Source organism: Trichogramma pretiosum, unplaced genomic scaffold (assembly GCF_000599845.2).
Source record: "Trichogramma pretiosum strain Unisexual culture from Peru unplaced genomic scaffold, Tpre_2.0 scaffold31, whole genome shotgun sequence".
Classification (NCBI taxonomy): domain Eukaryota; kingdom Metazoa; phylum Arthropoda; class Insecta; order Hymenoptera; family Trichogrammatidae; genus Trichogramma; species Trichogramma pretiosum.
Window position 1 is genome coordinate 1,230,794 of NW_019641631.1, and position 26,417 is coordinate 1,257,210.

Below are 26,417 nucleotides of genomic sequence, written 5' to 3' on the forward strand. Positions count from 1 at the left end.
AATCATGATTCTAATTCAAATGCTAAATACATCTCAAAACGATCGAAATGCATATTGCACGGAATCATCACTACAATTTAATAATTCGGCAACAATATCGTCATCCGTCCTCGTGTTGATTCAACATCGTGTTAATCCGAAGACTCGGATTCGTTCTCGCCTTTCGTCTTGTTCAGGCAGCGCGTGTAATTGGACAAATTGCGGCAATTGGTCTTGACGAATTTGCAATTGTCGCTGCAGTTGGGCTCGTCGCCGCGTCTGCAGCCCGGATCGCAGTACTTGGACGCGTTGGCCTTGGCGTAAAAGTTGGTGGAGAAGTCGTTCTTCCAGTTGCTGATGATTCGCAAGCCGGCCTCGCCTGTGCTGCCGATGGCTCGCTCGGGATTGATCGACTCCGCCCTGGCCAGAGGACTGGATCTCTTGGTGGCTTTCTTGGTCCAGGGCGCCGACGCCGAGTCGACCTCGCCGGAATCCGTCGTGTCCGAGCTGCTTTCGCTTATCTTCCAGGCTTCCTTGCCGTTGTTTTTCTTGCTGAAAAACTGCTTGATGAAGTCTTGCACGCGCGCAGTGCGTCGATTGCCTCCTCTCGTTTGGACGTCCTTATCGCTCTTCTCTCCTTTCTTCGCGGACGTGGCAGCGGGGGGCTTTATATTACACGGAACTCAGGGTTGTGCGCGTGCTTGTATATGATTTTGACGAGCGTGTCAGAGAGTAGATGATCTCACACCTTGGCTTTGGCCGGCGACTTGTCGTTGATGCTCATGTCCGAGGTGATGGAAAAGTCGTAGTTCAGACTGCTGCCGGCGCTGGCTATCGACAGAGCATCGTCGTCATCGTTGTCTTTGTTGTTGTCGATGTTGCGAGGCGAGGGCGATGCCGCCTCCTTCGTCTCGTCGTCGGGCTTGTCGTGTATCTTCGGGCTCGAGCTACGACGTCGCGGGCTCATGGACTTTTCTCGCTGCTCCTCTTCGTCGATATCTTCCTCGATCTCTTCGTTCGTCTCGCTCGGGGTATCGATTCTTTTCGCTGGCTCTCGTTCGCCTTCGGCCGAAGAAATTGTCCTCGGCGTTGGCACTGGACTCTTTGACTCTGCACAATGTGAATAGTATTTGTACGTAAGAATATTATATTAAATGTGAGTGTTTATATTAAAAAGGTAAAGCACTAGTGTCGCTGTCACAGATTAGATCCTTCTTTAAAGTTATACCTTTTGCGTTACTACTTACTATAGTAATATTGCTCTTTAAAATAAAATTAAAACAAATAATTTTTTTTCAATAAAGAAATAATTAATTAGTAAAATACATTTGCTACATTTATATTACTTTCAACGCAGATTTCGTTATTGTAACGGAACGATAATTGACAATGATAAAGGACGATTATTGACGTAATGATAATTACATCAGGGGGCGTAAACTCACAGGTATATATATTTAAAACTCATGCATTCAAAAACAGTTGCATACAATCGATACATGCATATGTATGGGCCAAAAGAAGCAGCAGAAAGCGAGTAAATAATAGCTGATGCGTATAAAGCTCCTATGTACATAATAAATGTAACTTTGTGTATATAATACAAATACGTACGTATATGCCGCCTACGTGCCACAGAGCAAGGGACTAGCCCGGGAGTTATCTCGAAGTTAAGTTTAAAATTCAAATTTGCGTTTCAAACTAAACATAGAGGAAGATAGAGAGAGAGAGATGGAGCCGAGAGGTGAATTTTCTACTCGGCTTCTCAGTTTAAATAAAAAAGCTCGAAAGCTGCGTCGCGCGCACACACTCGGATACACATACATCTAATTTGCAGAAAAGAGAGAAAGAGAGAGAGTAAAACTTGGTTACATTCAATTAAGGCAGCTCGTCATACAGGCACATCGAGCGAGTAGCGCAAGCTCGCTCGTTCTCTTTTTCTCACCCAGTGTCACTCGAGTAGTACGCATTTACCTTTGGCAGTTTCCTTGACTCTCGGCGAACGTTTGGAACTTTCGGGCGAGGAAGTAATTTGCTCGTGCGTCGGTTGGCTGCCGAACGCCACGGACCTCGTCTTCTCGAAGATTTTCGGCATCATCGCAGCCTCGGGCTTTTTTGTCGAGCTCGCGGATCGGCGTCGCTGCTGTTGTCGCTCCTGCTGCTGCTTCTGCCGTTGCTTCGGCTGCTTTTCCCTCTTCAACGTTGACGTAGCAGCGGTAGGGGAGCGTGGATACTGCTGCTGCTGCTGCTGCTGCTGCTGTCTGAGAGGTGTTTTTGCCGGGCTGTTCTTTCGCTTGGCACTCGTCATCCGTTGCTGCTGCTGCTGCTCCTTAATCTTGGGCGGGCTGGTCGCCGTGGCTTTTCTTCTCGTCGTCGGCGTCGTCGTCGTCGTCGCCGCCGCTTCGTAATCCTCTCTGGAAGGGCAATCGGCAAAAAAACAACATCTGATTATTACGCGAGGATGCACCGCGTTCGGATGTATAATAGTCGCACGAGAGGGAGAGAGAGAGGGTCTTTGCTCGGGACGTACTCGCATATATATAATATATTATTCAAAATATATGTATATCCTGGCCCGGAGAATTGTGAATTGTACACGCGCGGCGGTATGTATCGAATTGCAAACAAGAGGGAGGAGCAGCTACTGCGGCATTGTTCGCGAGCTTACGCTCAGTCGAGTGAAAACTAGAGACCATTCAGCTCTGTATCTCTCTCTCTCTCTCTCTCGCTCTCTCTGTCTCTCGTTCCTCTTTCTGCGTTATACGTGCATATCTATATTATATTCGGAGCGGCCTCCATCTCTTTTGTGTACATCTGCGGAATGTATACACATATTTCACAACTAAACTTGTCACTCGAGCTATGTACGCGAGAGACCGGTAACAAAAAGCAAAAAAAAAAAAAAATAAATAAAACAGCGACAAAAATTCAAAGCTCCGATGCACTTGGTTTATTTTTCTCTGCGCTCTCGCGCTCGATATATAGAAATGCATTAACGCAGAAAGAAAACAATATACCCACCCGGCCGTGCAGTGGCACTGGTCGGCTTTCCAACGATTACACTTTTCCACGGCGTCGTCGAGCTTCTCTTTGAAATAGCAGTATCTGTAGTAGCTCGAGGCTCTCGGATCGCTGCCCGATTTCGCGTCAAAGTCCGTGCACTCCTTCCTCAGGATTCCCGCGGGCGCGACGACGACGCTCATGCTGCTGTCCTTCCTCTCGCAGGCGTTGTGGAACAGCGACAGCACGTTGCAGTATCTGCAGAGCCTCTTGAAACGACTCTCATTTTTCTCGCTCGAGTTCACCTGCAAGTTCTTAATGCAGTGATTTTCGCGCAAAAAATTCACGGCCTCGCTCGAGTTTAAATGCTTGTTTCAGCCCGCATGTGTACTCGTAGTAAATTTTCAAATTTTACCCGCGTAAAGTCAAATTTCGCGAGAATCATGGGAAGTACTTATAATAAGCTTTTAATGTTCTCGATACGCGTACACGTATAATGCAAAGTTTTCGGTCGAAGGAGCCGAAGTAAAATTAACCCAGAAAGCTCCTTTACGATCTCTACTTCTGCCATACGGCTTTTCTATGTGTGTGCGTTCTCTCTCGTTCACATGAACACATCTCGAGACTCCGGCAAAAACTTTCGTCGTGGCTGCGTGTCTTTTTATGAGCGTCGAAAAAGCAAAGAAAAAACTGATTATCTGCGCGTCTCTTGGCGAGAAAATCGCGGAAAGTGACGTGTGCTTTTTTTACGAAGACGTTACGTACCATATACGTAGTCAGACAGACAGACAGACAGACAGACAGACACCCGCGCGAGTAAATCAATCCGCGAGGCAGATACACGTGCGAACGTCAACTTACCGCTGCTGCTGCTGCTGCCTCGTTGGCAGGAGGTGGTGACAAGTTCTTACTGCGCTGAAATAGATTTCTGTATATGCTTTGAATTCGCTCGGGACTGACGTCGTTCTCGGCTAAGCTCTCGAGCACGTCCTTCTCGGTGACGAATAGCTCGGGATTGGCGTCGACCAACGTGACGCTTTTCCGGCCTCCGTGAGTTGCGTTGCTGTTGTCGTGGATCGTCGGGCGCGGCGAGGCCGACCGCCGCAGCGACTCGATCTTCTTGACGACGTCGTCCGCGTCGCTGAGATGTCTCGGCGGCGTCGGTGGTTTCGGCACGGTGCTGCCTCGCTGGTCGAACTTCATGGCGAACACCTCGGCGTCGTCTTCCTCCTCCAACTCCTCCTCTTCCTCGGCCTCGTTCTCGTCCAGGTCAGCCTCTTTGCTACCTTCTTCCGAGTCAGACATATGCAGCGATATTTTCAGCTGGTAAATCTCGTACAGCATGCGCCTCTGCGATACAAAGAACACACGTACATGTAGCGCTAATATTTTAATTTGCAGTTTTGCAGCGCGGCGGTCACGAGCGCCAACATACTCGCAATTAATCTCGCGCCCAGAGAGAGATCGTCCAATTAACGTCGAAGCGTGTAATACGATATATTGTTCATAAAATACTATGGACGTGCTCGCTCACGCCTAGTCAATGCTTATAATTATCGATGTTTAATTAAAGCTTCGCGAGCGGAGTAGCGCCAGGAGCGGCTGCATACACGTGACCGTATAACGTGTTGGTTCATTTAACTGCGCGGAGCTTCCGAGGGTAGTGGTGGTAGGTACGGGTACGTTTGCATATGCGTACGTTTTATACGTATATATATGTGCGGAGGAATCAAGCGCGAACAATTGAACACGGTATTTACTCGGCCGCTGCAGTTACCTCTGCTGCTCTCGACGTCGTCCGTACTGCTGATTGTTATCGCGAACCGTAGATTGCTATTAAATGCGAACCCGCAGCGGCGAAATCTTAACCGATGTATCACCGAGTAAGCGCGACAATTAGTGCACAAAAAAATCAACCACATCTGCCGCTGACGGCTGGATAAATCGTCGTTTATTTTTCCGCGATTCAATGGCTCGAAGCTTTTTTCTTTTTTGTTGTTGTCCGCGCATTGTCTCTTACCCGATCGAGTTGCAGAGCCATGCCTCGCTCGAGATGTCGGGCGAAAACTTGCTTGAGCTCTTGGTCCGAGTAGAGTCCGTTCTGGACGATTTCTTGCGTAATGTCGTAAACGAACTTGGCGTAGCAGGACTCCTCCTCCTCGCGCTCCAGCAACTTGCGCAAAGTTCGCTCTTGCTCTTCGTTGACGAGCTCGCGGTGGTCGTCCGGTTGCCGGCGCCGCCTCTCGCGGCCTCTTCGGGCTCCGTTACCACCGCTACATTTTCGACAAAGACACAATTTCTGTTGATGCTGCTGCTGCTGCTGCTGCCTCCAGGCTTTGCTGTATCAGATAATCAAATTAAAAACACGTTCGAAAGTGCAGCCAAGCTCCTCTCTAGCCGGGGGCATCGGGAGCGACCCTGTCTATATACGTATATATAAGTATAAGCGTCTCTTTATTTGAGAATCAAGTCGGTACGCGCGAAAACTGAGAGGACAATCGACTATATAGACGCGGGAGCTTTGCATTTTAAGCGGTTGCAAGCTCGTCTCTATCTCTCTCGAATGCTTACTGACACTGTGCGCACTGCGTTGCTGCTACTGCTGCTGCTGCCGCCGCTTCTGCCTCACGAGTTTTAATGGAATTATGAGAGTCGAGAGCGTTATTGAAGTTTCTTCGTAAAAGAAGCTACCTACCTACCTACCCACTCCCTCAGCTGACTAACCAACCCAAAGCTTTCTGTATTTGCCTCTTTTCTTTCTTTTTCCTTTTTCGAACGAGAGCTAAGATGCAATTTCGCACGAGTTGAGTTTGCTTCTTTTTATTTTTTGTTCGTTTACTTTTTTTGTCCGTAGAGCTAAGGCCGCCTTTGACACTAGTTTTTGATGTTTCGTACGCGAGAAAAAAGTTCACGCTCGTTTGCTGTTGCGCACGCTCATTAATTAAGAAGTTGATCGAGTCTTTTTTTGTACAGACTTGGCAAACAAGCAAAGACAATGGGCTAGGAGAGCAAGGCCAAGACACCGTAAAATTTTTCTGCTCCCCCGAGCGATTGATTAATTAAAAAATATATTTGCTCGCGGCATTTGATTCTCTATCCCTTTCCTATGCTTGTATTTCTCAAGTGTCGTTAATGAGTCGCGACGGGCCCGAATCTTCGCATCGCAGAGCAGCCGCGTGGACTGGAATATTGAATAATTAGAAAGAGAGAGAGCATTGTATACCTCGATCCAGTAGTACTACGTCCGCTGGTATAATCCATCTTGCAGCAATTGTCGTTGTTGAAATGTCGCTTTTCATAATTAAAGTCCTTTGTGCGTAGCTGCTGCTGCTGCTGCTGCTGCGGCTCATTGTAGCGAGACGTCGTCGGGCTGGAGCCGCCCTCGGCCTTTGGCCGACTTTTAACATTTGACTTTGGCAGGTAGGCGATATTGTGGCTGCCTCTCGATCGGTTGCTCTGCTGCTGCTGCTGCTGCGTGCAGGGACACTTTGGCGCGCAGTTATTAGTCACCGGTACCAGCAGACGCTCGCCGCTGCAGCTGCGTCGTGACTTGCTCTCCGTTGCAGCGCTACTACTACCACCCCTCGCTCTCGGCGGTGCACTTTTGTTGCGGCAGTGTACTTTAATTACGTCCTGCGGGTAGGCAAAGAGAGTTGAGCAAGATTCGATGCTGCTGTAGAGCGAGGAACGAACGAACAAGGAAGAAAAAGGACGAAATTAGCCTGGCGGGCTTTTTCGTCGTTATGAACTTTTTCGAATTCAATCGGAATACATGAATGTATGTATATACATGGATGACGAGGCGCGAGTGTGTCAAAGGCGCCCAAAAAGTAGGTCGCGCCGAACCCCGAGATCGCGCAACTCGTCGTCGCCGTTGCGTCTTAATATACTCGAGACTCGCTCTTACGAAAACTTTGGATCATTCCATTTCAATTATGTAGCAGCGCAAAAGAGCGTATATATAACATGCATTTTGCATGCGCAACTTTTTCCGCTACCGGCAGCGCGCGCGCGCGACCAAGTTGAAAATTCAATTTTCTCTCGAACGGCCGAGAGAGAGAGGACGCAATCAATATATGAATATGCGAAACTTACGCATCCCTCGTCGTCACAGGGCATCTTTTCGACGGCCGACGAGCAGCATCTCTCGTTGCTGCAAGCTCTCTCGTGGGTCCTGAGGCTCGAGGCCGGCCTGCTGCTGCAGCTGCGTCGACGCAGCACCTCCTGCAGGTAGCGCGGATTTCGCGCGTTCACCACGCTCTTGGCCTGGATCAGGCGCTGCATGTGCACGCACATGGATCTGTGCAGCGCCAACTGCTCGATGTAGCTCTGACCCGTCTGATTGTAAACTGCCAATGATACATACAGGTCGCTCGATAATTTTCATTCAACTAATTGCTGAATTCGACCGCGTGGCCGAATTCGATAAATTAATCAATTCATCGATCGCGTGTCTATGGCACGCCGATCAAAGCGTCAAATTCTTGCCTTTGTGCGAGATGGGACTCTAATTGAAAGAGAATGAAGACATCGGCTTAAGTAGGGTATAAATCGAGCAATTGATAAAAATGAAGTTATTACGTACGAGCACAAAAAGAGGCTTTACGCGCTATATATATGTATAGCCTTTGCAAGCGCGTTCACTGTGTGTATTACGCGTCTCTTTCACTCGGCGGTCTCGGTATACGGCGTAAGGGGAAAAAAATTGTGTCAACTGTGCACCTTTAGCGCCGTTCACGCGCCAAGCAGCAAGAAAGAGAAAAAAGACGCTTTTGCATGCTGCACACAGCATATAGAGACGGCCCACGGGTTCGTACAAACGGTGTCGCGAGCCTGTCGCGCAGCCGACTATAATGCTCGGGCTGCAATTACGACGACGCTCGCGACGTTGGCTTTCAATTTTTAGGGTTATATCCTCTCTCGCTGACGACGATAATAATGATAATAATGACACGCCGTATTCGCGCGAGCGCGCCCGTTTTATGTTTATCATGCATCTGCTGCTGTGTGTGTGCGTGTGTGCATAAATGAGACTGTACACCGTTACCTGAGCTCTTTAGATTGAGAGCGCATTTGCAGCATCGCGTCATCTTCGTAGGTGGGCGACGATTTTTCCAAACACTCGCACTCACCGATGATGAGCCTCAATAGCCTCGATTATCCATTGAATCGATGCCCCATCGAATCGACGAACGTTCGGCCAGAGTCGCGCACGGAGCGCGACTCCTCACTCGCTACACGACAGATCCAATTTTGCACCTTCTTATTTTTACACCCAGCAGCTCTGCGCTTATTCTTTTGTCGTGGTTACTTTCGCACTCGAGGTGCGTAAAGTGGCATGAGTATAAATATTATGCTGAATTACGCCAAGCCTCCCCGCCCCCCCTTTCCTCCCCACCCTCCCTCGGCACTCAACCCCGCACGCGTCAATGCGGCATTACGTACAACGCGGCAGAGGGAGCTTTTTGTTTGTAAAAAGCGTTGCCCCGGGCGACCGGGACTGCACGTGTTCGCTCGCGCTACTCAGCTGATGTAGTAACTAGTACGGTACAAAGTGCAGCGTGTTACAAGTTGCACGAAGCATACGCGCAGCCTCTCTCCCGCGTATAGTCTTTACAACGCGCGCGCGCGCGGCTTAATTTATTTATCTCAAAAAGCTCGAGCGCTATTGAAAAGCTCTATCCACCAGCCGTACGCGCGTTTCAATGAGCCAAGTTCAATTATTTTGCTCGTTTATAGCGGCTTGTTAATGCTGTGCGCGCCTCCGACCTGCACAGCTAATGCAAATAATCGTTTGATAAACTTTTTCATTAAAAATTCATTCGAACTGCGCCGCTCAGCATAGTTTGTGCTTTGCAATAACAAACGAGATCGAGGGATGCTTTGAATGAAATTTTTATTCGCCCCGATAAACGCCACTCGTTAAAAGATAAACTTTCCAATCGAGTCAATTAATCAATCGTGGAAATTAATAAATTTCGCTGTGCGTGCGTACACGACGATTATATAAATTCTATTACTCATTCGTGGCTCGCGCTCTCGGTCGCTATACTCGGGCAAAATTGACCCGCTTATTATTACTTTCGCTAACTTTCTCGAGTGTATATAATGCAGTGCGCGTGACATGCCGCGCCGATGCCTCCTTATGCGCTTCGTGTACTGTGAACTTATTTTTTTTAATACTCGTTCACGCGCGCGCGACCCAACGATTATCAATACTATCGGAGTCATTAGATCGCTGGCCAATGTAAGTACGCGTAAGCCCAACGTATAACTGTATAAGGTACACGATCGAGTTGCGTTACACGTTCGCGCGTCATCGAAATCGTAATAAACAAGCGGAAGAAGGACGAAAGAAAGTCTATACGTGCGTTCGACGCGTCATTTGCCTCGATTTGCGCACGCACTGACCCAACGTTACGACGATTGGCCTCGTTATAATTGTGCCATCTGTGCGTCGACTCTTCCTTTTGCCTGCGTTCCTCCTTTTCCTCCTCCTCCTGGTTCTTTTCTTCCTTTGCGCTCTTTGTCTTTCTTTTTCTTGTCTGCGCCACTTATTTATTTTTGTATTTACGTTTCACCTCATAAAAAGTCTTTTTCCTTCTCGCTGCTTTACGACTTGATTATATGCGCGCACCCGCTATCTCATAACGATGTACTTTATTATTGCTCGATGCTCAAGAGCTGCGAAAAAAGGCTACTGTTATGCTTTAATGTTTTGCGAGGCGATAATTCATGCTTTAACTGGGAAAGGGGTTGAAAATGTGAATTATACGCAATCGTGTACAAATAACGTAAAGTTTTTATTTGGTACGTTATGATATAATGTATTGTATCAAATCTCGACATTTTTTATATACTTTTTTTTTGACATTTTATTACAATGCAATTTGATACATGATATTTTCAAACAAATAATATATAAAAATTCAATCGATCAAAAAAATCATTACAATGACTTCGATACACGACGATAAAGTTTGCTATAGAGAATCGAATCTCTCCGCTCCATTTGAAAACTTACATCGATACATCATTTTTCAGTCTCTGCGTGTACGATAAGCGCGAAGTAAAGATATAGTTCTAAATCGGGTTATAATTCTAATGACGTGCCGAATACATATACAAGTAATCCTATAATCGATAATATATACACACATTCCCCAGATATCGAAAAAAAGACAAGTGGCGTTCGAAAACGCGTTCACGAGCAACGCGTCGAACGCAACTTGCTTTTTTCCTAGCTTTTCACCAAAATGATTATTTTATTTTAATATTATTACACATGTAAAGGAGTCGCCGGCGATTCGAAAACGATTATTATCATTATTTTTTTTTTTTTTGTAAAAATCTTTTCTCGCCTCGTCGACGACTCGTGTTCGATATTTGCCCCTCGATGCGTACTACAGTTATAAATAGCTTATGAAGTGAGATACGAAAAAGTATTTCGCGAGACAATTATTTATTCATTTAATACTTGACGTATGCGCACGACGGGCGATTGAATGTACATAATTTATCCGCGCTCGTTGCGGTTCTCTCGCGCGAGTCAACACACAGCGATTCGCATGCATCGTTCGCGGATGATGGTCGCGAAAACAAGCGAAAAATAAAAGGATACGTTGATGAAACTCGCGTGAAAGAGCGCGCATAAGCGTGGTAGCACTCAAATTGCAGGGCTCGAGTATTTTTATACGGGAAATAAGAGAAGATTCGATACGAGGACAATCGATAGAGAGCGTCGAAAGTATCTTCGTGGTTGATTTTTCCTGTTCCTTTTTTTTTCATCTAGAATATTTTGTTACTTTTGGATATAATATAGATGAGGATGAACATGCTGAGCGGATCACAAGACGGTTAATAGATTGCCTCTACGGTGATGTGCTTATACTCGCTATATTATATATACGCGGTCGCCGTTGAGAGAGAAAGAGAATGAAAAATTCACGGAAATTGAAAGTTGACTCGGCTTCTCTATCCCGCTCATTCGCTTGTGAATTAAAAAGCCCTCGTGATTAGCGAGAGGCTCAGCCGACGCTCTCGATTGTTCTCGAAGCGATGTGGCTGTCCGCCGAGCAGCCGATCGCTTCCTTCTCCTTTTCGCTATTGATAATACTACAACTACTATTACTACAGGTGCTAACGTTACTGCTGCTGCCCGTCTCCATGCCCGATATCACGTAAACCGGCTGGCTGTTGTAAGCCAAAAAGCGCTGATCCAGCGCCTCGACGTTCCTCTTCAGTTTCATCTGCAACAAAAGGAGAGCAAATTGAACGGACGGCGGCGATGAGTAAACGAAACATTCGAAACAAAGGATGAAAGGAATGGGGAGGGATGTCATGCGGTAACGACTCACCTTTTTGCGATAAAGCATCAGCAAAATGAGCAAACTGCTGATAACGAAAGCACTGCCGACCGCCAATACGACCGTGGCCGTCTGGAACATCGGCGCGTCCAATTCCGTCAATATCTCTCTCTGCTCCAGGGCGATAATGCGACTGTTCGAGGCCGTGCCCGACGTCACTCGATGCGTGAAACGCGACGTCGTGGCGTCGGCCAAGTAGCCGAGCACGCTGAGCTTCTGCATGCGCGTCAGCTCCTCGAGGTGGAACGCGATGTCGACCTTGTTGGGCCCGACGACCTCGAAGGCCAAGACTATCGACTCCTGGCTGATCTCCACTTGCACGCCGTCCTTCAGCCGAGCCCCGAGGTCCTGCAAAAAGTCCACCGCCTCCTTGGCGAACAGGGGCTCGTCCTCGACGGGCAGGAAGCTGCCCGGGAAATGCAGAGTTACCTCGACGGCCTCCACCGGGGTGGGAACTGTAAAAGCGGGGAAAAAATTATACTCGTTTGCGCGAGAAGTAAAATAATTCCATTCGCCGTAATGGCCGTATGCGCGTCGACCGATAAAAGTATCCCCGAAAAAGGAAAAAAAAGCTGCACGTCGAGTTTGCGGCACGTGCATCGCGTTAATGGCGTATGATTAATATAACGAACGGCAAAAGGGAGATGTGAAAAAGTAAACTGCGACCGAAATAAATTGAAAGGATTCGTCGAGTAAAAAGTACCTACGACTCTCTGGCGATTTTAATTCGTAAAAAAATATGCGCGCGTATGATAATAAGCGCAGAGCAAAGTAACGGAAACGTGCAAATTTCACTCGAGCAAACGCGTCAAGCCTATATCGTTCCACGGCATCTCTTATCCCCGTGACACAATGCACAATCATAAAAGCCCGGCCAGCTGCGATACATCTCCCTAATCTGCTATTCATCATCGTTTAAGCGAGCCCTCGTTGCCGCGCGCATACATACAGATATGATACATCCGAAATCTGCAGTGTAATGTCATCCGCGCATTAATCAAAACGGCCTGCGCGCGAGAGAGAGCATGTGTAAGTACGCGAGATATGTGTAAACTCACGGCAAATGTTGGTGCCCTTGATGAAGGGCTCGGAGCCCACGAGCTGGTTGCCGGCCTCGTCGACGCACCAGCAGGTCTCGGCCGCGCACTGGGTCGGCTCGAAGCGCCCGTACTTGTCGCACATGGCCGGCACAAAGCCCCGCTCGTGCATCGCCTGGCAGCGGCTCACCAGGACCTTGTTGATCTCACGGCCCTCCGACACCAGACCCACGAAGGCGTTCTCCATGTAGGCCTTGATCTCCGTGTCGACCTCCGTCGTGGCCGAGTTGGCGGCGTCTCCCCCCAGACGACCGCGGCGAGCCTGACGGTAGCTGCACTTGGGCTCGGCGAGATCGCGGGTCATCGAGCCCTTGATCGGCTCGCCCTTCTTGTTCACGCACCAGCAGACGCCGACGTGTTCCAGGCATTGTACCGGCTCCCAAGCGCCCGTGTCCGGATTACACCTGGAAAAGATATTTAATTTCGTTTTTGTACTCGTGCAAACTCGTTAGCGCAGGGCTCATTATTATTCGGCGCCATTAGCCTAGGGGTGAACGCTATATAGAATAATTCCCAGCGAGCAGATACCAAAAAGCAAATGCGGACTTTGCGCCGAATATACATTGTGCGCGGATTATTATGGTATACAATAATAATTAGTAGTTGCTAAACAAATATTACAGCCATCTGTTATGAGGCGCTTTAATCAAAACTTCCGAGGCATAAAGTGCAGCAGCTAGCGTTGTAGTCGGGCGAATGGCTTATTACTTCTGCCAACCGAGCCTTTGATGTATTAATGCCGTTATAAAATGACTTTTTGCTACTAATGGAGCGAAAAGTCGACACCCCCGCGCGCAAAGTTTGATGAGCTTCGACCGAGCCACCGGGGGATCAGTGAGCGCAGGTGATTAACAGTGGGATTATGCTTTTACTAGAGATGTAAAATGTCGAAATAAATTACCTCGATAATTTACATCGACAGTCGGGAGGAGTTTATCAACAGTAAATCTTTTTTAAACAACGGTGGTGTGGATTTATTATTATTATTATTTTTTTCTGAATAATTAAACTTCGCGTGCGATATGTAAGTCGAGTTTAATGATGAAGCTGAAATGGAAGATTTTAATGTGTAAAAAGTCGCCAGCTCGAAAATGTGAAGTGCTGCGGATTATATTTACATTTCGCGCTGTTGGATTTGTTCGAGCGTAGCGGCAGTGCAAAAAGCAAAATGTTGATCTCTCTCTCTCTCTCTCTGCCAAGATTTTTTAATCCTGCCGTAAGACAGGGAAAATTCGCAAATAAAAAAACTCACCTCGGCATAAAGGACGGCTGCTTGTATTTCTGAGCTGTCTTGAGATTTCTCTCTCTGAGCCTCTCGCAGGGCGACAGCACCGGACAGACGGTGTCGCAGACAAGCTTGCTCGAGAAGTCGTTGTAACCCGTCGTGCTACAGTCCCGTTTTTTGCGGCACTCGTTGCGCTCGGCGTCAAAGTACCAGTGCTCCTCCTCGGGCTCGGCCGTCACGTTCTGGCCAGTAGTGCTGGCGGTAGTGGTGATCGTGGTCGACTCCGTGGGGCAGGGCACTTTGCGCACCGCTTCGAAGCAGACGTCCCGAGGTTTCGGGCAGCAGACCGCGTACTCGTCGAGAGGCGACAGCTCGCACTTGTGCGTCGACGGGCAGTTCTGACCGTGCGGACCGCACGTGGCTACGCTGCCGTCCTCGACCAGCAGAGGCGAGCCGTCGGGGCACGGATTGTCCTTTTTCGGCAGACAGACCGGCACCGGTGGACAGGGTGGTGCGCTGCAGGCCACTTCCACCATTCTGTCGCAAAAGAGGAAAAAGTGAGAAAGCGTTAAAATGAAATCTTTGCTCGCGAGATAGAGTTTTGGAAAATTTACAGTCAAGTTTTTGCAAAAACTTATTCTTCTGATATAATCGGACTTCTTTTTCGAACTAAGTGAAGATCGCTTAAGAATACTTTGCAGTGTATTAACAAAATCGATAGTTTTATAATTGTTAAATCTACTCCTCCTTGAAAAATTCAAACTCAACCTCCCATTTCGAGAAGGCAATTTTCTTTTCCGTTCAACTTGCTTCAAAGTATGAGCAAATTTTCAATCTATTTCCTTTTTGTTTCAAGCGCGTAGGTGCATATACCTTATACGTGGGAAATATTTAATATCGATCAAAAAATCGAAATACATCTTTTCTTTATTATTATTATTGTTGCGGAGAGAAACTAGGCCATCGAGGCAGCTTTCAAAACATTTCGACAGCTCGTAAGTACTTTTATACATAAGAAAAATATTTCCGATAGCATACGCGCAAGTCTCTCTCTCTATACCGTACGTTTGACTCAATATTTGTAAAAGTTTTCACAGTCGCACACACACGCGTTTGCAGCTACACACAGTAATTTTGAGACAAAATGTTATTATGATCGTATAAAAAAAGAGGAGAGAGCGTGTGTGTGCGCGCGCGTTTGTGCGAATTTTTGTTTATGTTTCCTTTGGAGGAAAACTTTCAAAGGGACCAACGTCATTTGCCAAATGGAGCATCTTGATGATCAATGAAGCGCGCAGTGCTCGAGCGCGCGCGTCTGACCTAATTCTGACCTCATCCACTAGCCACCCCTAATATCCCTTGAAATTACAAATGCGCAACGTTAAACCCAAGCGTATCCATCTAATGAGCTTGTTAAGCTAAGCATGCACAAACTCAATAACATTATTACAACGCGACCCACATACCTTTCCGACGGAAGTTGCTGTCTTTTTTTATTTTCCTTCTACGCTCGTTTGTTTTCTCTTATTCGCTACGATGAAAATAAAAAGATAAAAAAAACAATTGGTGACATTACCTGCACTGCTCGTTCTCTCCTCGACAGGTGACGCTCTTGCAGGGATCTCGGCAGGCGCAGACCGGGCATCCGGTCGCGGTGTCGAGCTCCAGACCGTCGTGGCACTGCAGCTGGCAGTCGATCTCGGGGCAGCGCTCGGGGGCTCCGCAGCGCGGCAGCAGACCCTCGACGACTCGCGTGCCCTGCTGCTCGCGTCCCTCGGCGTCGACGCACCAGCACATGCCCGCGTGGCACTGGACCGGCTCGAAGTGGCCCTGAACCGGGTCGCACCTCGGTATGTACGTCATCCGCGCGGGCTCGCCGGACTCGCGGGCCGAGTGCTCGGCCACGGTGCGCGCGTGCTGACAGGCCGTGGCCATCACCGGTGATATACACTGAGTGCCGCAACCTTGATAAATCGACGGAGAAAGAGAAAAGTTTTATCTGCGAACAATTTGGTGTCCTGCCGCTGCTGCCGCCGCTGCAGCTGCTGCTGCTACTGCTCGATAAAAAATGGATGCTAAAAGGACTTCGTGAAAGTCCGATCGTTGAACTTTTGCGCACGGGGGGAAAAACTGTAAATTCACGCGCTTTATATATCTATACCATGCAATACACGCGCGCACGTATACGCAGACCCGAGTATATAGTTACTATACATCGCTGAAGGGCTGTTATACATCACAGTTGGCCTGAGAGTCATTCGGGAAGAGCCCGTGAAAGTTTGTTCATTGCACTTTATTTCTCTGTAATACGGTTCGCGTTAAAATGCATCGCCTACATAAATTCCTGCCATATTACTTACCTACGTTATACGTGTATATAGCGTATCTGATGCATGTCTCTCTCTCTCTCTCTCTCACTCTCTTTCTCCCCCTTAGTCTGGTATATGCTATATATACGTATACGCGCCAAAGAAATTCGTTGTGCATGTCTAGCGCGACGCGACGTGTAAATCCGATTTGTATCCTCGAGAAATAGCTCCTCGAGAAATACATACGTGTGCTATATATTTATAGGTTGGCGTGGAGCTGCCGAGGCGCTGCCTTCTAGCTCTATGTATATAGCATGTTATACCCCGATGTATATGTACATAAGACGACAGTTTTTCACGACTATCGAGTGTGACGCGCGACAGAATTTGAACACATCTTAATAAGATTGACACTCATGCGATAAAAACTCATATACAGCGAGTCCGGAGCTTTTTACGGGCTTTTATATACATACCCATTACTCACGAGCACGTCGAATACGCGTCTATATGTATAAGACAAAGCGTCTTGGCATCGTAATAACAACTCCGCGGAGAAAAGCTGCACAGAGTAGGTACGTCAGGCGCGTACAGAGCCGTGGCCTCTCTTTTTCGAATTCAATTATGTCAACGCGCGAGTGCAAAAGCAGAAAAGTCTTGCGCGCTCGAAATCTTCGAGAGAAGAAGCGAGAGAGAGAAAGGAGAGAATAAAAGCCCTTTAATCTTGGGTAGCTGGGCTTAATTGAATTACGTGGAGAGTTCTACGCTTAAGGAATTCACCTAGTAGCTTAAATTTTCGAAAAAAATTTTGCCGTAAGCTCTTTTCTACAAGCTTGCAACGAGTGCTTTTTTTTCCTTACATCACATTCGAAACTTTTTTTTTTACCGCACCGATGTAAAACGAAGCTCAATTACTACTCAGGAAGCTCGCTCGCTCTCTCCCTCAGAGGACGTCTTGCAATTTTTGTCGCGCATATCTATATATAAGCTCGGAAGAGAGAGAGAAAACGATCTCCGCTTTAATATTGCAATCTATATTCAACGTCTAATTTCTCCGATAGCCGCAGAGGGAAGGGAAGGAGGAGAGAATGGAGGAGGAAGGGAGCGAAGGCGAGTATCATATATATTCGGCGCGAAAGCACAACCTCAGCTCTAATGAAACTTGGCCAATCAAGACAGGCCGCCGCGCACCCCCGGCCGAGAAGAATCGAGTAAGCTTTTCACGCAGTGGCAGTTTGGGTAATATCGAGCTCGGCATACTAATAAGAAGAGAGCGAGAGAGAGTCGATACGCGGCAATATATCGGCTGCGAGCGCTGCGAAACACGGCAATTTATATATATAGGTACGTGGCACAAGCTGCGCCCAGGTGAACTCCCTCGCCGGGCGTCGATTCGTACCTACCTACTCGTACGGCAGCTAATTTCGCGAACGAGATCAAAACAACAAACCTCGCGTGCCTCCCAGTGTGCGGTGGCAAATAAGCTCGCTACTCGTGTTTAGATGCATCCTCCTCCTGGCAAGAGAGGCAGAGGCAGAGCGAGAGAGAGAGAGAGAGAGAGAGAGTATTAGCACGAGTATGTGCGCAGCCAGATATAGCGTCGTAACAAGCTTCTAATTAAATTCGAAACCGTAGCACGAGCGCGCATATTCGAACGCTGCAAGTGGGAGAGTGAGAGCCAGATGCGCGGTACGCTACGCGTATATTCTATATTGTATTCCACCGGTACACACACACGCGCGCTCGTATATGCAGCACACACACATTGGCAAAGCGGCAGCAATGATACGAGCTTTTGATGAAGCTTATTAGACTTATGTATGTACGTATGCGCGCGAGCGAGTTCCAACGCCATTCGTTCAATTATTTCTCCGCGAGCCAGCCGGCGACGCGTGCTATATATATGTTTTTGTTTTATATTTTACGGATGCTCGATGCTCGTCACGCGCTCGTCCCGACGAATACACGAATAACAACGTTTGGCTTCGCAAAATCGTGTTTAATCGCTTCTGAATGCCACTGTTACGCGCAAACACAAAAAATCCATCCGCGTTGATACCTGCGGCTATGCACATTTCATTATATATTTCGCGCGAGTTGTAACGAGTGAGTGATGGATAGCGCTAACGAGGCGATTGCCAAAGTTGTACGCGCATATGTGCGAGTTGAGAAATTCTCTCGCGGAGCTTCTGCCGGTGCCCGACTGCACGAACGCCGCGGATAAACTTTTGAAATCTAGTTTTTAGGCCTGAAGCATGCGTGTGGCACTTGGAAATTTTGCAGCTGCCGAGCGTCGGCAGGATCGAGCACGCGCAGAGGACTTTAACCGGCTTGCTTAAATATTTACGGAAAAACTTACACGCGTAGCAGTAAAAGGTAGAAGTTATAAGCTGCGAACGCGAGTGACTCTTGGCAGTTTTAAAATCGCGCCTCGGATTAAATTACGAACGAGCAATTTTTACGCTCTACATTTGCGTTTGCAAACTTGTATATACGCGAGTGCCCAACCAGTATAGGCGAAACTTCAAAGGGCTTCGAATTATTTTTCGTACGGCAGTCACGTGCGAACCGAAGCATAATAACAACGATGCAAAAGTATAAAGCCCTGAGAATCTCCAGACAAACAGCAGCAGCAGCAGCAGCAGCACAGAATAATGGCCTAGTTTTTCCATTTCACGCTCGAAAAAAGGCCCTCCGAGCTGGTAGTAGTAGTAGTAGTAGTAGTAGTAAAGAAGAGGAGAAAAAGAAAAGAAACTCACCGGTGGAGCAGCACTTGTCGCCGCCGGAGCACTCCTGGTCGTTGCTGCACTGCAGCTCGCAGCTCGACGAGCTCGGCACGAGATAGGGGCATTGGCCGGCTTTCGTGGCCAGGCAGGCCGGCACCGACGGGCAGTACTGACCCGCGCCGCAGTTCACGTCGACCAAGCTGCAGGCCTCGCTCGGCCCGCACCTCACCTCCTGGCACGGGTCGCGACAGCGACATTGACGACATCCAGCGGCGTCTGTGGGTGATCGATCGATTATCGATACACGTATGCATTTTAAGATTTGGCTATAGTTCGCCTTACTTCGGTAAAGCCCGGCCGAGATGAAGTTTAAAAGAAAACGATCGAAGTGGCTGCAGCGCATGCACTACATCGTTCGATATACTTTTGGCACATCACTTTAAGTGACATTTAATTAAGACAGGCAACGCAGGGGCACTATAAACGTGTCGCGCGTAAATTTTATGGAAGATTATCCCCGAGCAGATATATTACGCATAAAATTCGCCTCTCGTGCTTTTCATTTTAAGATCCGCTGGAAGCAAATGCCGCGAGTAACATCAAAGAACTGCAATGGGCTTTAATGAGAAATACTTTTAATAATCCGAGTCATGCTCCGCTTTTAACGGGCCACGTGCACGTGGACTCGGTGCGACTGCGACGAGCGTTTCGCATTAAATCTTGTTTACTCGGGCATTTTACAGGATAATTACAGCATACATAGCCCAGGTAGAAATTTTGTTAAAAAATAATAGCTATAGAAACTCACCAAGCTCGAAACCGTAAGGACAGGTGGCGTTGCAGTTGAAGGTGCCGCAGAGGCTGAGCAGATCGCGCACCTCGCCGCAATCGGTGTCGGACTGCGCCTCGACGTCTCGCTTCAGCACGACGCCCCACTCGTCGACGCAGGAACAATTGCCCGCGCCCGGTTGGCACTGCAACGGCTTGTAGGCGCCCTCCTCGTCGCATTGCGGCGCCTCCAGAGCCAGGCTCATGCCCTCGCGCGTGCCCTCCATGCGCTCGCCGAAATCTCGCAGGTACTCGCACACTGCGAGCGCAGAAAAACAGAGAGACATAAGTCCACGAGGAAAAAAAGAGCGCGACAGAAGAGAAGAAAGACGTAAATAATATAGCATGTGGTAGCTGCTTTATTTTATTGTTCGTGAAGAGAGAGAGAAAGAGAGTCTGCAAGACGCTAATTAGCCTCTCATTGTTCGTTTATTATACATATACACGTGCACATATACTTCACCCTCGCGCGCACACACACACTTTTATGCGTTCTAATTCACGTATGTCGCGCTAGCGTACCACTTGGCGTTTCTAATTGTGTTATACTCTAGTACAAGTGCGGTCTAACCGAGGAGAGTCTAGCTTATCCCGGAGTGCAAAATTATTATCATTATGAAAAAAAGAAAGAATCCTTCATCCACTCACACGTGTGAATGTAAAGTGAAAAATAGTCGCGTGCGGAGACGGAATATATATATTGTATAGAAAAATATATACGCGAACATCGGTTTTTCCATCAAGTGCTGCGAGATTAAAGTATCAAGCTCGCGAGCTCCGGAGTTAAAATGTGCCACTTATATTCAACGCCACTGGGAGCGAGAGAGAGAGAGAAGGGCTTGCAAAGTGTTTGATATTATATCGTATATATGACAAAAGCACTAATATAAACCCTCAACCAGGATAAAGCGCACATAAGGTATTATATTTATAGCCTTGGTAACGGGTATAATGGCTGCGAGCTGTGCATTTATGAATTTTTAAAGAGGCTAAAGTTAGTCGAAACTCGTGCTGTTTAAACAAAAAAAGTTTTTTCGTGAAACAAAACAAAAAAAAAAGAAAGAAAGAGGAGAAAAGGGCAAAGGAAAAAACAAAACACACACACACAAGAGGAAAAAAAAACGATCAAAAGACTCACTCGTTGGAACTTTTTCGATCTCTGGCTGAGGAGCCGAGCAGCAGACGGATTGGTCGGCCTCGGGCACGGGCACGCAGACGTGCTGCTCGGGACAAGTTTTATTGCCGGCAGCCGACGACGAGTCGCAGGTCACGGCGTTGCCTTTGTCGTCGCTCAACGGCGAGCCCAGCGAGCAGGGACTCTTGAAGGTCCGTCGCTGGCGGCACTCGGGTTTCGAGGCGCACAAAAAGTCCGGACATCCCTCCTCGCGATTCAGCACGCACTCCTCGCCGGCCGGACACGAGTACCTGCGAAGAAAACAATAAAGTTCACGCACGCGTTCGTCGGCGGGTTATGTGTATTTATTTTTTATCGCAGCTCGTTTGGTCCACGTGCTGCAGCTGCTGCGCACCTCATCCTTCTCTACTATACTATGGCTCCTTTCCGATTTTTCTAATGTAATTTGCTCTCGCGCACATAAGTGCAGCTTTCAACGAACTGACGTCTCTCTTTGTATTATGTAGGTACACATAAAGTATGAGAGTATTTACTCACGTCTGACCTGGTTCTTCTTATTTCTACTGCGAAGGCACGTAAGTAAAAAGTAAAAAAAAAAAAAAGAAGAAGAGAACCGATTCTCTTTTGTTTGGCTTAGTCCAAGTCACATACACTTGTACAAGATAAACATTCTCGTGCAACGCCAGCAAGAAGAGCAGAAGAAAAAAATTATTTCGTTCGAGACGCTAAAGTAATGGATATAAAAGCACTGCAGCATTCATGCATCTGGACATCCTGTCCATCTGCTCTTCGGGCATGTCCAGAAATAATGCCGAGCAATAATCAAAGTGGGGAAAGACCAGGGCCTTCACGAGCATTCTCCTGATATCCGGTGCAAGGAAATCTCCGCACCCCCTCAAGCGCGACAACGCTGCAAAGGCCCTACCAGTGGCCGCCGCAACGTGCCACCGCCACGTCAACGCACAGTCGAGCGTCACGCCAAGCAGCCTCAGTCTGTCCACCACCTGTATCGGCTCGTCCTCAATGCTGGGGGGCGAGATATCAGCGTTGGCCAGCTTGTTGGTGAAATATCGACTACCAAGCCAGATGGCCCGCGTCTTCCCAGAGTTAATGGCAAGTCGTGAGGCACGGGCCCAAGCCGCAAAGCGTCCCAGGTCCTCCGAGACCATCCGAACAAGCTCCTGTGCTCTCGCAAAGGGTCCATGCAGATAGATGGTAGTGTCATCAGCGTACACATGGTGTCGACAGTGTACGAGGGACCGCGGGGCGCCGTTGGCATACAGGGCGTACAAGAGAGGCCCGAGGACACTCCCCTGCGGTACCCCAGAAGTCCTGTCGAGGGACGCAGAGACAGTTCCATCATCCCCCACAACACGCTGCGTACGTCCAGTCAGGTAGGAGCGGGTCCAGTCGCACGCCATGCTCGACCATCCAAGGGCTGCAAGTCTGTCGATCAACACATCGAAGTCGACCATATCAAAGGCCTTCGACAGATCGACCGCAACGAGAAGCGTGACGTGGCCCACATCCACGGCAGCCCGGACATCGTCCATCACACGAAGAAGCGCCGTCTGAGTGCTGTGTCCTCTTCTGAATCCGGACTGATACACATCCATGAGCCTGTTCCTGTCCACGTACTCCCTTATCTGCAAATACACAATGCGCTCAAACACCTTCGACACCGCGCAGAGCAGACTTATCGGCCTGAAATCTGCGGCGGCGCGGGGAAGTCCAATCTTGGGGACAGGTCTGACGAGGGCCGACTTCCAGGCGGTCGGGAAGACCCCCGTCTGCAGCGAACAGTCAAATATGTGCAGCAGAACCGGAAGGACGACAATCAGGCAGTCACGAAGGTAGCTTACAGGGATTCCGTCAGTTCCACGGGCGTCTGTTCGGGTTCGCGCAATAGCGTCCACCACTTCAGCCGGCTCGACGTATCTGAAGTCGAACCTCTCGTAGGGCACATCATGACTCACCGGCCGCACACCAACCACAGCACGAGCGTCCGGTGAACCCACAAAGCACTCATTCAGCTCATCGACGCTGACCGGGAGTCCCGCAGCCGATCGCGGCCCAGAGCCAAGTCCAAGACGTCGCAATGTTCGCCACCTCTCAGCGACGCTCGAACATCCCTCTATCTCGGCACGATAATAGGTGCGCATGGCATCCCGCACAGCCGTCTTGAAGCGATTACGGAGGGTCTTGTACCGCTGACGCTCCTGCAGTCCTCCAGATCTTCGGAAGCTCCTCCAGGCCTTATCGCGCGACGCCTTCAGGCGACGCAGCTCAGGCGTGTACCAAGGTCTAGCATGTTTACGTGGCCTGAATGTCCTGTAGGGTGCGTGCCTATCGTACAACGCATTTATCGTGCCCGTGAAATATTCCACCTTATCATCAATAGACTGAAGCCGCAGCAGCTGGTCCCAGTCACAAGCGGCCAAGTCCTGGTAAAAGCGGGCCCCATCAAAGTTCTTGAAGCAGCGACGCGCAAGAACGGTGCGTCGGCCATTACCAACCTCAAACTGCAATCGCACCCTCAGAAAGTCATGCTCCGAGAGGCCAACAGTTGAGAACTGGTCGAAATCGATCACTCTCGACACGTCGCTAACACATATATAGTCAATGCTGGTGTGCGAGTCTCCACGATGGAAAGTTGGCGAAAAATCGAGTCTCCGTAGTCCACACGTCACCAAGGACTCCTGCAGGTCACGACAATGTCTATCGAGGCTTGTCCAGTTGATGTTTAGATCACCAAGGAGCACCATGTAGTCAAACCTCAGTCTGCAGTGCAACACAGCATCCTCGACGTCCGACCAGAATCCAGCCTCCGGCGCATACACAACGACGCACATTATCTTTGAGTCGCCAACAAGGAGCTCCGCCAGCAAGAACTCCGGTCTCCCGGTATAGTTTTTATCGGAGGCATAGATCAGCCTGCATCCAATAGACCTGTGCACATATAGCGCGACACCGCCCGAGCGCCTTCCGACCCTGTCTTTTCTAAGAAGATTGTAGCCGTCTATGGATACAGAGCACGTGGGCCTCCAAGGCTTGAGCCACGACTCACTCACCGCCAGCACATGCAAACGATGCCGGGTGACGAGATCGCGCACATCCTCCATATGCGGGTAAAGAGACTGCGCATTGATGTGACCCATACAGAGCATCGCAGACGATAGATCACAGTTAAAGTTCGCCATAGTCGATCTGCGAGATCCTGTGCTCAACTTTTTTCCTGAGTATTGGGCATTTCGACTTGTCCGTGGCAGCATGTTCGACATTGGTGGAGCCAGCCTTTTCGCAATTAATGCAGTGCAGCACAGACGACTCAGTGCACTCGCTGGACAGATGAGTGCCTGCACATTTACCACACGTTGGAGCAGTTTCTTCGCAATTATCCTTGGTGTGATTAAATCCGTTGCATTTAAAGCATTGTAAGACGTTAATATGGTCATCAATGCGACAAGACATCCAGCCAATGTTTACGCGTTTCCGATTCATGAGGATAGCTCTGAACTCAGGCTTGAGTTCAATTATGCAGGATCGGTGTTTTTTCGTACCAGCCGGGTACAGGTAGACCATTTTCAAATCTGCAGACGTTGCCTCGGGTAGATTTTGGGCAGCGATTGATTCGCAGATACTATCGCTCGTATAATCGACAGGTATGTCGTGAACGACGACGCGTGGCATAAGCTTTGCATCGCGCTTGATCTCAAGTCCGGCATCAGACAAGCCCGTGCACCCAGAGAATTTTTCAGCGCTGAGGCAGTCCCCCTCAATGATCACCGAATTCAACGGACCGTAACGAAGACGACTAACACCAATTTTAAGTCTCGACGGATCAATACATTTTACCAAGGCGTCCTTGGTTACACTTGACGACGTGTATCGATTTTTGGCACTGTCGGTAGGTCCAATGATAATTCTCTCCCGCTTTGGTACGTTAAAAGATTTTCCTGTGGTGAGCGACACGCGCCCTGCTGCATTACGTCTGTCGCGATGATCAGCAACAGCACCAGCGTAAGTTGAGGCACGCCGAGCGCCGAGCCCAGAGGCTGCAGAGTTCAGCGCAGTGCAGGCAGAGTTCAAGGCAGTGCAGGTATGCTCGAGTTTAGCACTCGCATCCTCTATGACCTTTTTGGAGGCACTGGCCACTTCATCGGCCGTAATGCGACACAGGTAGGCGCTGCAGAGCTTAATCATGATGTCAGCGTAGGCGTTGAGCGCTTCCCTGAGCTTCTTCTTGCAATTCGCATCTTTTTCGTTCGATAACAGGTGCAATAGGTCAGCTCTATGTTTCTCGACCTCCGAGAGCATGCAATTCACGTCATCTTTTGAGAGTAAAGGAGACCCAGGTGGAGGCTCAGCGTCTGAGATTCCTTTCTTTAGGCGCTTATTACTCTGGCGTCCAGAGCCAGACGAAGCGTCTGGCATGTCTTATGTTGGACAACGTCGAGCGCTCAAGTGACAGTTGGAAATACCGAAAGTAAACAAGCCAGCAAGCTCCTGATCTACGGAGCTCTAACGTATAATAACACTGGCAATATACGACTTGAGAGATCGATTGGATTTTTATCAATTTTCGATACTCATGGGACTGCGATTTGCACACCGTCGCGGCCACGGGCAGCTATCACTAATAGCTATCACTTTGTACAGTTATTCGGCACTAAAATACAACACACCAGTAGCTAGATGAGAACGTAGCAGGAGTCGAGACAAACACGTGTTGACATGTTGACGTACGTTATGTGCGCTTTTTCACTGGACGCAAGAGATGGGAGCACATAACACCCGACTACATCAGCAACGAAATCCTCAAGTATCGTTCCAGGATCAGGTACACCTGCGTCTCCCTTATCGCCGCTGTCTTGAGGTCCGCGGAACCGGAGTACCTGAAACGCGGTCTCGTGCTTCACTCGGCGGTGGCGGAGAGGGAGACGCGGACGGATGGTCTCTGCTTATCTGTGCCTGGCGCGGCGACGACCCGTGGACAAATGTCCTTCGCCAATGGGGGGGCCCGGCTCTGGAACTCGCTGCCGTTGGGACTCCGGGAAGGGTTTCAGCGGCCTGGTTTTGGTGCCGCCCTTCGTAGGTACTTGCTGGACCTCCAGAGTGGTGGCTAGTCTACCGGTGTTTACCAGTTGTCTTTTATTTATTTGTAATCTATTGGTTTCTTTTTTTTTTTGTTTTTTATTATTCTTTTTCTTGTATATCTTTTTTGTTTTTTCATGTTTGTAATTGTTGATATGTGTGATATTCGTGCTCGTGTCTCGCGTTGCTAACCGGGAGACTGTATTGTTGCCTTGGGCTACGTTGGACTTAAGTCCTTAGCCTTAAATAATAAATATTAAATATTAAATATTAAAAGCAAAAAAGTAATTTTTCTTTATCAGCCAGTCGAGTCAAAAGAGCTCTACCGGCGGCCACCACCTACCTCTGTGTATAAAGCCCGTCTTTATAGCATTTTTATGCCGCGCGTCAAGATGTGCATTTGACACTCGACGAAATACGCGGATGTCGGGGTCGGAGTAAAATTTTATACGAGGCGTCAGGTGTAAAGGGCGGAATAAAACTAAGAGGGATAATATCAAATTCGTCGGCATGGTCGTTAATCGTTTAATTAAAAATCGTCGGAGCTTCCGTCGAGAATCGATCGGATCCTTGAAAAAGTTTATACACTATGTGCAGCTTTGGAAAAGGAGACGAGGTGAATGAATGTAAGTATAAAAAAAAAAAAAAAAAAAAAAAA

At 48.5% G+C, this 26,417-nt stretch overlaps 3 protein-coding genes across 3 annotated transcripts in view; all 3 read right to left on the minus strand.

Moving 5' to 3' along the window:
- Nucleotides 1-14: 14 nt before the first annotated feature.
- Nucleotides 15-638, minus strand: LOC111693737 (the record flags this gene model as incomplete). Its single annotated transcript, XM_023459258.1, has 1 exon — nucleotides 15-638. A coding segment is annotated over one exon (507 nt), but the record flags the coding sequence as incomplete, so codon positions are not given.
- On the minus strand, nucleotides 584-8,273 carry LOC106652171 (mediator of RNA polymerase II transcription subunit 15-like). Its single transcript, XM_014370966.2, has 8 exons — nucleotides 8,027-8,273; nucleotides 7,075-7,328; nucleotides 6,203-6,612; nucleotides 5,000-5,318; nucleotides 3,841-4,329; nucleotides 3,001-3,284; nucleotides 1,954-2,393; nucleotides 584-1,089 (listed from the first exon to the last, which is right to left on the minus strand). The coding sequence occupies exons 1-8, from the start codon at nucleotides 8,067-8,069 to the stop codon at nucleotides 722-724; spliced, it is 2,607 nt and encodes an 868-aa protein (XP_014226452.2). The 5' UTR covers nucleotides 8,070-8,273; the 3' UTR covers nucleotides 584-721.
- A 1,490-nt stretch (nucleotides 8,274-9,763) lies between these two features.
- LOC106652217 overlaps nucleotides 9,764-26,417 on the minus strand; it is a 75,414-nt gene continuing 58,760 nt past the window's right edge. Inside the window, exons 6-13 of the mRNA XM_014371038.2 lie at nucleotides 20,669-20,955; nucleotides 19,511-19,789; nucleotides 18,736-18,978; nucleotides 15,244-15,631; nucleotides 13,695-14,204; nucleotides 12,404-12,846; nucleotides 11,337-11,800; nucleotides 9,764-11,228 (exon numbers count right to left, since the gene is read on the minus strand). Of these exons, the coding sequence (XP_014226524.1) occupies nucleotides 11,007-11,228; nucleotides 11,337-11,800; nucleotides 12,404-12,846; nucleotides 13,695-14,204; nucleotides 15,244-15,631; nucleotides 18,736-18,978; nucleotides 19,511-19,789; nucleotides 20,669-20,955 (2,836 nt within the window). The 3' untranslated portion in view covers nucleotides 9,764-11,006. The remainder of the gene's footprint in view (nucleotides 11,229-11,336; nucleotides 11,801-12,403; nucleotides 12,847-13,694; nucleotides 14,205-15,243; nucleotides 15,632-18,735; nucleotides 18,979-19,510; nucleotides 19,790-20,668; nucleotides 20,956-26,417) is intronic.